Source organism: Anguilla anguilla, chromosome 16 (genome assembly GCF_013347855.1).
Source record: "Anguilla anguilla isolate fAngAng1 chromosome 16, fAngAng1.pri, whole genome shotgun sequence".
NCBI lineage: Eukaryota > Metazoa > Chordata > Actinopteri > Anguilliformes > Anguillidae > Anguilla > Anguilla anguilla.
The window spans coordinates 16,313,064-16,324,184 of NC_049216.1; the positions used below are offsets into that span (position 1 = coordinate 16,313,064).

The 11,121-nt window shown below is 44.5% G+C and overlaps 1 protein-coding gene across 3 annotated transcripts in view; it reads left to right on the forward strand.

Moving 5' to 3' along the window:
- The window catches only part of LOC118215298 (talin-2-like), a 127,246-nt gene extending 117,624 nt beyond the window's left edge, over positions 1 to 9,622 (forward strand). For 2 of the 3 annotated variants that reach the window (XM_035395941.1, XM_035395942.1), the window contains 5 exons: positions 2,974 to 3,099; positions 3,437 to 3,499; positions 3,842 to 4,024; positions 4,417 to 4,542; positions 5,014 to 9,622. In XM_035395941.1, coding sequence (XP_035251832.1) covers positions 2,974 to 3,099; positions 3,437 to 3,499; positions 3,842 to 4,024; positions 4,417 to 4,542; positions 5,014 to 5,142 — 627 coding nt within the window. In that variant the 3' untranslated portion in view covers positions 5,143 to 9,622. The remainder of the gene's footprint in view (positions 1 to 2,973; positions 3,100 to 3,436; positions 3,500 to 3,841; positions 4,025 to 4,416; positions 4,543 to 5,013) is intronic. The other variant, XR_004762803.1, reaches the window with a different exon arrangement.
- The last annotated feature ends 1,499 nt before the right edge of the window (positions 9,623 to 11,121 follow it).

The following is an 11,121-nucleotide window of genomic DNA, read 5'->3' on the forward strand; positions in this document are numbered from 1 at the left end:
AGACGTGTGTCTGTGTGTTTGAATATAGGTGTTTTATGTGTGTACGTGAGCATGTATTTCCATGTTCACACATTATGTGCGCTACGGAGTATGTATGATTGCATATTGCATATTATAAGTTTGTGTGGCTACATTTCAGCTGTTTGTGTGTGTGTGCGCGCGTGTGTGTGTGTGTGTTCCATTTGGGGCTCAGGACTTCTCTGTTTCCATGGCCCCAGCATTGGCAGAGGTCTTTTTTAATACTGCGGAGATGTCCTCATGTTTCTGAAGGGTGGAATTGGCCTGTCAGATTGCAGTACAGCTCATCTCTTTGGGTGTACAGTGCCTTGACTCCACCCCTGCCTTCAGCTGACCTGCCAATCTCGCTCCTGTAAGGAGTGGCTCTGTCCACCGCACAGGGAATTCTGTCATTATAACCGCTGGACTAGACCGTGTGCATGCGTTTGGGTATGTGCGTGTATACACGTGCATGCATGGGTACCTGTGCACCTGTATGCTCATGTGTATGTATGTGTGTGTGTGTTCAGATTGAATGCCTGTTTTTTTACGGTGGAGCTATAACCTGTGGTAGAGCCTGCAGATGTCTTGTCTTTGTCAGTCAAACAAAGCACACAGTTACAGCAGCCTCTGTCTTTTTCCCCCTCTCCACTCTTCTTCCTTCACCTGCTCCCTCCCTCTGTAACCTCCACACACACACACACACACATGCACACAGACACACACGTATGCACACACTCACACAAACACACACAGACACACACACACGCACTCATCACACGCACAAAAACACAAACACGCACACACTGACACACACACAGAAGCACACACAGTCACACATACACACACACACACACACACAAGTGATCACAGTTACACATATGATAAGATACACACACAAGCACACAGTCACACAAACACACACACACACACCCGGTAGACATCCCTGGTCCATCCCAGCATGGCTCACCGCAGTTCTCTTAAGCCGATTTAAACCTGGAAGCCTTCTTTGCAGGGCTCTGTCTGATATGTTTGATATATTAGGTTGTTATTCAATCCAACTATATATCAAACATATTCCTACAGTGTCCCGCTCTGTCTCCAGACTCATGTGATATGTGTGTGCTGTTGTGTGCTGGAGAACTTTGTGATGAGGGACCTTTATGTGTGTCTGTGTGTGAGCCTTTGTGCATGTGTGGGTGTATGCGTGTGTGTGTGTGTGTGTTTGCGTGTTTGCATGTATGTGTGTCTGTGTGAGCACGTGTGCGTTGGAGCTGATGTCTTGTTTTCATTTATTTTTGTTTGCATTGTCACTTTGCAACTGAGTTGCTTGAATCTGCTCCAGTGTGGCAGGATAATTGGAGTCTATCAACCAAGGCATTTTGGGATGAAATATTTTGTTGGCTGAAGGCTACAATGCAAACCAGTTTTGAGTGGTGTTTATTGTGTAGGAGGGCTTGCATGCAGTTCCATTCTATCGCCATGAGAGGGCATTCTATCACTCGTGAAGTGTTGTCTAAGGATATTTTCATCTGGTCAGCTTCACTGCTCAGTGCGCATCTATGTTTTATAATATGCACTTGTAAGAAGACTGACTTGTTAACAATGCAAAAGCTTTGCTACTCCTTGAGCTGTCCCCGATGAGCTCTATACATAAAACATCTGTGCTTTGCATTTAACATGATACAAAATCTGTGGCAATGACATGCAGTATATATTATATAATGTGGAAATTACATATATTATATGCTATATATTAATTGATTGTGTTTATTTAACAATTTATTAATTTGACAAGTCCAGTGTACAAATACCAGTGTGGGAGTTTGTTCCTATTGTACTCCGATCAAAGGCCTGTCTGTGTCTGTTGCCCTGGGCTGGTCTGAGCAGTGCCACAGAAATGCAAAGCAAACTCAAACCGAATGCAAATACCGTTCATAGTTTACCTTCTAAATTTCTGTTATGCAAACATTTTCCTTTACAGAGTGTTTTGTTTCCCGGGTTTATTTATTTATTTGTTTGAAATGGCCCTGAGTGGCGCTGAGTTTGATCTGTGCGGCGGTGCACATGCGCTGGTTCCTGTTTTCCCGTGCAGAGTAGCTTATTAGCACGCGGTGGAGTTTACCCATTCCGTTCGGTTAGGGTTAGGGTTAGGGTTAGCGTTAGGTCTGCTTTTGCTCTCCCGGTGGGCTGAGCCGCTCTTCGAGCTGTGTGACGGGCGTGAGGTTTCACCGCTGCGGGGCGTGTCTGAAGCCGCATCACTGTGCCACGTTGTCGTCATGGCAGGGTTTCCGCTGACGGCGGCCCCAAATTGCGAGCGTCTCTCGGCTCAGCGGTCGGCCTTCAGAGAGAGAGAGAGAGAGCTGCGCAGGGTTCCCTCACTACCTTAAATACCTTGAATATCAACTTCAGAAAAAATAACATCTGTCACCTGAAATGTCCTTGAAATCACAGCTGTCAGAAGTACTTTAAAGTGCTTAAGTTATTTAAGGGATAATTCCAAAATGCTAAAGATCAACGTTTTATACAAATTGTGCCGTTTTGAAACAACATATTTGGAATCAGAATCCATACTCTGCTAAAATAGATTGTGATTAAAAGCTGATCCTTGGACAGTATTTGTTTTTAAAGGTATATAGATGGGTATATGGGCACTCATGACGTAGCCTGGTTGTAGTTTTGATGGATCCTTGAATTTTGGGCAACGGGACATTGAATGGGCATGAATTTGCGGTATTGGTAAATGTAGAAACTGTCTGATGACAGTAATGACAGTGTGGGGGGGACCTCTGTACCAGAACACATACCACAGCTTCTCCTCTACGCGTTCACAGGTATTACAGTCTGTCACATTAGCCGTTAGCTGTTGCCCTTTCATTAAATATGGTTTCTTGTGTTCATGCTCATGTGTTGGTTTTGAAGGGTGATGCGGGTTAGTGTTATATCTCCTTTCTCGCTGACTCTGTTGCTTTTCAGCAAGCAGACGAGACCTTGGACTTTGAGGAGCAGATCTTGGAGGCGGCCAAATCCATCGCCGCAGCGACCAGTGCCCTGGTGAAGTCGGCTTCGGCGGCACAGAGGGAGCTGGTGGCGCAGGGCAAGGTACGGACTGACGGGCACAGAGGAGATGGAGAGGGAGAGTGGCTCACAGAAACTGCCACTGTCAGGAAGAGTCAGAGAGGCACACTGAAGATAATATCATAGCGCTGAGGAAGATGCCTGAAGAAATGTTATTACTGTGCGGAAGACTGACAGAGGCCATATTTACTGTGATGAGGAGTCGCACACAGAGGCAGTATTATTGAAGAAGAAGAATAGAATCCTGACAGTGAGATGGAAATTCTGAAGCTCAGTCCCAAGCTGCTGGTCATTTTCAGTTTCAGATTCCTGTTTGTAATTACATTACTCTGTGTGTGTAATACCTGCCTCTCTCCTGTAGGTGGGGTCTATCCCTGCTAATGCCGTGGATGATGGCCAGTGGTCCCAAGGCCTCATCTCTGCTGTGAGTCATACACACAACCTGTCAACACACATACAAATATACACACAAACATGCGCTTGCGTGCACATACACATACACACACACACACACACACACGCACACAAACAGAAACACAGACACACACAGAAGCCAGATATGCAAAACACACACACAATCACACCCACACTCACCATGTAAGTGTGGCTATTTGAGGAATGGCATTCTGGTGTGGGCTTGCAGGAAATGAAGAAGCCGTGAGTGAATTTACTGGCATCAGCACTACTCTCTCTCTCTCCCCCTCTCTCTCTCTCTCTCTCTCCCCTTCCCTCTCTCTCTCTCTCTCTCCCCCCTCCCTCCTTGAAGGCTCGCATGGTGGCCGCGGCGACCAGCAGCCTGTGTGAAGCGGCGAACGCCTCGGTCCAGGGCCACGCCAGCGAGGAGAAGCTCATCTCCTCCGCTAAGCAGGTGGCCGCCTCCACCGCCCAGCTGCTGGTGGCCTGCAAGGTCAAAGCTGACCAGGACTCCGAAGCCATGAAGAGACTGCAGGTGACCTCACAGGCTCAGCTTTCACCAGCCTGTCAACACCTGTTTATGAGATGCACTTTCTGAGATGCACCTCAGTATAAATTCTGACTGGGGTTCTGATTGATGGTTCCCCTGTAAGGAAAACACAGATATTGGGGAACGTTAGGTAATGTTATTAAAACCAACAGGACACAAATATTTAATTAGCTTTGAATCCTTTAAGAGGTTACTAATTCAATGAAAACAAAAATGGCAACCGTCAGAAGTAATATCCTCAAGTAAACATGCCCAGACCACTGTTGCTAGGTTTCAACCAGATGAATCAGGTGTGCGTATAGCGTCGAGCCTTTGAGAGAATGCAGCCGAATGGGGCGTGGGCGGTCCCTGCTCTAACGGAGGCTCTGCTCCCATAGGCTGCAGGGAACGCGGTGAAGAGGGCGTCCGATAACCTGGTTCGAGCCGCGCAGAAGGCGGCCTTCGCGAAGGTGGACGATGACAGCGTGGTGGTCAAGACCAAGTTCGTTGGAGGGATCGCTCAGGTGAGGCTGGGCCGCGGAGTGCCGGACAGTCACGGTCCTCACCGGGGTCTGGAAAGCAACGTTTCCAAATCCTTCATAGTGAAGGCTTAAAAATGGCTGTCAGTTCACATGCAGACCTTCAGACTCAAAGGAGGCAATGGGCTGACCAGAGCCCAGTTTTATCAGGCCTTCTCAGCTGTTTAAAAACTTTTCTGCAAGCGTTGGAAATTAATATCTTTTTTTCATCTACGTCCACATTCAGGAGTAATAGAAAGGTAATCTGCACTCTCCCAGGTTCTGAGGTTCACCTGAAAGGGTGACTCAGCATCCAAGAAATTGCAAAGATGCTGTATGACTGCCGGTCTGTTTGTCTGTGTCTCTACATTTCTGACTATAAGCCTTATAATCATTATACGTGTAACTATACACTCCTACCCCGGAGACATGGGTGGAGTTTCGCTGACCCCAGTCCCTTCGCTCTCATTTGCCCAGATCATTGCAGCGCAGGAAGAGATGCTGAGGAAGGAGAGGGAGCTGGAGGAGGCCAGGAAGAAGCTGGCGCAGATTCGACAGCAGCAATACAAGTTCCTGCCCACAGAGCTGCGGGAGGAAGGGAACTGAACCTCAAACTCCAACTGAACCAATCTTACCCAAGCTGAGCCAACCCAACCCAACCTAACGTTACACACACTGAACCAACCAAACCTAATCTTACACACGCTGAACCAACACAACTCAACCTTACACACACTGAGCCAACTCAACCTAAACTTACATGAGCTGAGGCAACCCAACCTTACACATGCTGAACCAACCCAAGCCAATCTTACACATGCTGAGCCAACACAAACTAACCTTACGCAAGCTGAACCAACCCAACTTAATCTTACCCAAGCTTAACCAACCCAAGCAAAACTTACATGAGCTGAACCAACTCAAGCTAACCTTAGCCAAGCTGAACCAAACCAGCCCAAACCTGACCCAAGCTGAACCAATACAACCCAACCAAAGACAAGCTGAACCAACATAAGCCAACCTTAACCTAAGCTCAAACAAACTAAGCCAACCTTAGCTAAGCTCAGCCAACCGAAATCAACTTCACCCTCGCTGAACCAACACAAGTAAACCTAACCAAGCTGAACCAATACAAACCAACTTTACCAAACCTGAAACAACCCAAGCCAACCTTACCAAGCTGAACCTACCCAACCATGCCTGACCTAGACTGAATGGCCCCTATCCAATCAATTGTACCTGACAAAGACAAACCTACCTGACTCAGCACTACCCAACACAACCTTACAAATACTGACACAACCATTGACCCAACCTAACCTGATGTAACCCACACCAACCTGAACCGGACCAGCCTTTCCCGATCTGACCCATCCCATACTGCACTGATTGTGTGTGCGCGTGCGTGTGTGCGTGTATTTCTGACTGTCTCTGTCTTTATGTGACGTGTACAGGCCCATTTTACAGGCTAGCTCACTCAGTGTGTGAGCCAACAGAGCTGGCTGGTGTCAGCTTCAGACAGCCTGTGAAAAAGAGCTCTGTTCCTGCTTGCTCTAGAGTCAGAAGCAGCAGCGAAAGTGTGAAGCAGGTACCCAGTCACACCATGTATCACACTCATTTTAATCATTGAAATGACTGTAAGTCTAATATTATAAACACTTCCAAATGTTCATATTGTCTTTGTGAAGGGGGTTGTTTAAAGCAATTGTTTCAAGCCTCTGATAACGTGTTTCTTTCTACCGGCAGGAAGGAATTTCATGATCGACAGAGAGTATGTGTATGCGCAAACACACACGCAAAATCTGTTGTTTTATATCTTTTCAAGAAAAAGAAAATTGTTATTTTAGCCTTTTGAAGGCAAAACCCACACAGTAAATCCACAGCAAATCTCTATAGGAGACTGGAGGTGTTCCTCAAAGCCCTGTACTGCTTACTCCCTCTCCAAAATGTTCTGTTCCTATGATCTTGTATGTCTAGAGTATGGTGTACCGAAAGGCAGGGATATTTGGACAGTGAAGGATGATTTATTTTTGTCTTTATTTTCTTTGGATTTAATCCTTTCAATCCATTCTTCCAATGGTGTGGAGAGCATCCTTTTAGCTACTGCAACAGAGCTCCATAAGGCAGAAGCTCAACAGCTTTCTGAGCCCACAATGCACCTTGTGTTTGAATACGTTTACTTCTTCTGTCCTAAACATTTATCTGCTTCTATCTAAATTCAAATATGGAATCACAATGTTAGCATATGTCAGAACAACTGCACTTACGCTGTACCCGAGATGTTCTGATTTTCCTCCATGCTATAAGTAACGCAGGACATGAAGAAGGGCGGTGTTTCGCTTTGACTGGCGTGAACGTCAATGCATTTGTTTAAATAGCCTGTTATTTATCTTCACTTTAACACTTCAAGGCCTAGAGTTTGGGAGTCCCTGCTGTAACAACACAGAATGCAGGACTGCATGGGATATGTCTTTATTTAGTCGGTCATGTTAACATGGACACCTGTGACTCCCATTGGTAGCACCAAAAGCTTGGGTGCCCATATTATCTATGGTTAAGGTAAAGAAAGTTCTGTGAATGTGATCTACTTTTACTAGAATAGAATGGATTGTTTCTTCTCCATCTCTCAAACATAGCCCGTTGGAGCACTACATTTTAAGAAAGTATTTAATGCGTATGCCTGCACAGACTGCACTTGAGAGTGCTGTAACTATTTGTGCTGTACAGTACGTACTGTGGTATCTACAGCCTAGTCCGATTCTTGTTTTTCTACATCTCTGCTACATGTGGAGCCAGCCATGTTCTACAGTAGCTGGTTCTCCAGGCATTTAAATAAAACGTTAAAATGAAAACCGGCACATAAAATAATAAAATAGGTAACATTTGACAACTCTTACTCAATACAGATTTAGCATATGAGTACATGGAACCATGTCTAAATTTGTTATGTCACTTCACTATGGATCTATATAAGATGTTATTTTGCAGTAGAAACAAGCCAGACGGTGTATTTTATTGGTTACTCAATAATGTATTATTTTTCAAATGTGAAAATGTAAATGGGATAATTTAGCCCTCTGGGTCTCCTGCTCTGTGCCTCTGTTCTGCCCTGCTTATTCAGTTACACAGGGTATTATGAATAGTGACAGCCCTGGATGCATACAGATACTCCAGCTCTGGATGTAAGGCTTCTCTCCTGCCATTGAAGGCCACAGAGAACCCGGACCAGGGAGTCTTATTTCCACTTACACTGAGAAATCAAGATGCTTTGGGCGATGGCTGCTGAATATGTAGCACTGTTGTGGTTCAAGGTGTTTTTCAAGGCGGCATTTAAAAGTGGCCAATGTGAAGATGTGCTTCCTGACTTTGTACCACCCAGGTTACGGGACGCAAGCTGTTTTCGCTACAGAGCGTGTAAGCGCTCCAAGGCACCAGCAACCAGAGTAGACACGTTCCTAACGTGAGCTGCATTTAGTGAGTGGTCCTTCATCGATGGAATCACCAGCCCAGAATGCTTTAGAACATGGAGCCTGCATCGGGGTGGCATCCAGGTGATGTCAGTCCTGATGACCCATCTGTGTTTTTAGATCCTGTTGTGAAGAATGCTGTTTAGTTTAGTCATTTAGCAGACGCTTGGCGCTTCACTCCTAGTCCCGTGCACTGTCTGATGGCCGACTTTTCGCCAACTTCCCCCGTAGATGAAGGCTCCAGTGGTTTCTACTTTAAGGGCTTTTGAGTTTTTTTGCTTTTTTTAATAATTTCATTGCATTTGCATTTCTAGCCTGGTTCTGGCCTCAGCTTTGGGCTCAGGAGTTCTGTCAGAGCAGGTGAATTGATTTTGAGACCTGAAGCAGTTCCACTTCACTTTTGGGGGACGGCTGAGACAGACTTTTCTTCACGGTACCATGTTTCTGGTTGTATTTCACGCTTCAGCCAATTGATTCCCTGTCACGGTCTCCTGACAAACAGAACTGGCCTCGCCTGGTCATTGTGAACAAGTTTGTTTATAGATGTTCTCAGTGAATACCCCCCCCTCCCCCACCATTGAACTCCCCCATTCCAAGTGTGAGAAGATGACATGACACCCTTGCTGCATCGAATATGCAGATGTACAGACGATTTTGGACGTGACATAAATAACCCCTCTTACTCTTGCAGTGCTGTAGACGCTGTAGGGAGCGGTGACATTTCTCATTTTGAAGCACTCTGTATTCTGACCACGTTTCCGCTGACTCCTGCAATATTTCAGCCTCAGCCCGATGCTGAATTACGAGAGCCAGAAACCCCGACACCTTGCCGTACGGCGCGTTTAATCACCTGGTCGCGCACCGCTGCGCGCAACGTTTCACAAAATGAAATCTCTTCCGTGCGCCCCTTGTCCCTGGAGAGTTTCTGGTCCGGGCTGCGTCGCGTATTAGTGCCTTAGTCTGTTTGCTCTCAAAGTCTTTCACTTGTAAGAACTGCAGCTTGTCCGCCCCAGTTATGGGGGCGAGGGGGTCTGCTACCCTTCAGTACTCTGCTCAGACCTGGTCTGACCCTGTCCGAATGGGTCAGGGTCAGCCTGTCACCCCCACTCTACTCTTCCATATCAGCGCCTTCATCCCCTGCTTATTCAGCATTGCCTTGGAGGACTGCAGAACTGTCTGCTGGTCTAATAATGTGCAGATATGTGAGACATTGACTCTGGACCGCATTTCAAGAGCACGTGCTAAGATGCTTTTGAGCTCCGACAGGTGTGTTTTTCAGTCTTGCTTAAGTCTCAACAAGACTGTAGAGTTGATGTCCTGTTCTCCTCGGTCTTTCTGTTGCCACTATGAATATTGTTTGTTTGTTTTTACTCTAATAATAAATGTAAGGAAGATATAAATCTCAATGATACAGCTTATCGTGATGTATTTTACTGGAAAACTATAAGACTCGTACCTGTATTGGAGCTGTTGTTGTTTGCTGTTCCATTGAAGGAATGAAGTAGTTGTCAGAGAACCACAGTGAGAGGAGACATAAAAAATAATCTGTATGTAAACTATTTATCTGGCCACAAAAAAAATATTTTTTGTATTCACTGAAAATAAAGGCTTTCAAATTACACTGAGTCTTGTTCTCCTTTGTGAAGATGTCACTGGTGGTAATTTGAAGTTGGATTTATTTTGTTGTAGCAGTGCTTTTCCAAAGACTACTGCATTTCTATTGGAATTTAAGCTTCACCAATTCTAATTATTATACTTAATACAGCCAAAGTCTGGTGTAAGGATTTTTTGGGGGGGAATTACATACATTTTATTTGAATTTGAAATGTGCATTTAGATCAGTTTTCGCATTTTCCTGAACATTTTCCAAAATTTAATCCAGAGTCATTATTGTTGAACGTTGTCCAATTAAATCATACATCAACAAATGCACTTTCTTGGAGAAAGGTTCACCACCGTACTGACCATGTGAATTAGGCAATCTGCTCTCTCTCGCTGACCATGGACAAGATAAGATGAAAGCAAGTAAAGTATGTTCTATTGATGTTTGTACTCAAGATAAATGACCCAGCTGATTTGTTTTACTTGATTGAATGAACTAATGGCATGTTTAACAGCTATAAAAAATAACAATCTTGCAATTTCAGTCACTTGTGCAACTTTACCACAAAATAACACTGCATCACAGTTTCTTTTTTAAATGCCACTTCAAATGCAGTCATTCTGGGCTGCAATTATTGTTTTTTTTTTTGTTTTGTTTTTTTAAAGCTCATCAAAATCCTGGCAGTACTGCAAAATCCACAACAGAGCTCAATGCTGTGGCTATATTAACATATTTGTATGTGGAAGAATATCCAAATAGTTAAGTCATTGTATCATGGAACTATAAAATATAGCTATTAAGTAAAATATAATTATAAAAAAAATCATGATCATATTTTACCATGGATTTGTAAACCAAACAATGCTTTTTGGCTTTTTGAAATCACAATATAGGCGATATTTAAACCGAAAAGTACTTTCACATTTTCTGAGGGTCGTCCTGTGACTCCTTTGGGAACAAGTGTGGGTCCCAGGACCCCAGTTTTGGAGCCTGTTTTACTGCTCCACCTAAACAGGATGCCAGTCCTTCTGGAGTCATTACCCACATGTCATTTGTTTTATTGCAGAGGGGGAGAGAACCCACATCCTTCTGTACTCCAGACCATAACCACAATGCCAATGGACGGTTATGAAAAGCATGGCATTCAAAACACACAGAATGCCACTGTCTGAGTGACTCATGTACTGACCATGATCAGTGGGCAATGATTCTCTAAAACTTAAATACATGGCTTACACAATATTTACATAGCTGCAAAAATCAGATTGTTTCGGTCTGTGATTCCAAAAATTCCAAATATTTGCAGGATTTTTCGGTTTTTGAGACATTCCATCCAGCAGATGTCACTGTTGTGTTTCTTAACATGACAAAGCTTGGTCAGTTTGCGGTGTTGAAAAATATGCAGCGGCTAGCCAAGTCATTACAAATTTGAGGTTTTCTGACCATATATGGAGATGGATGTAGACAGTGAAAATAGCATGACTGGAATATCTCCCAGATGTAGGGAATTTGACG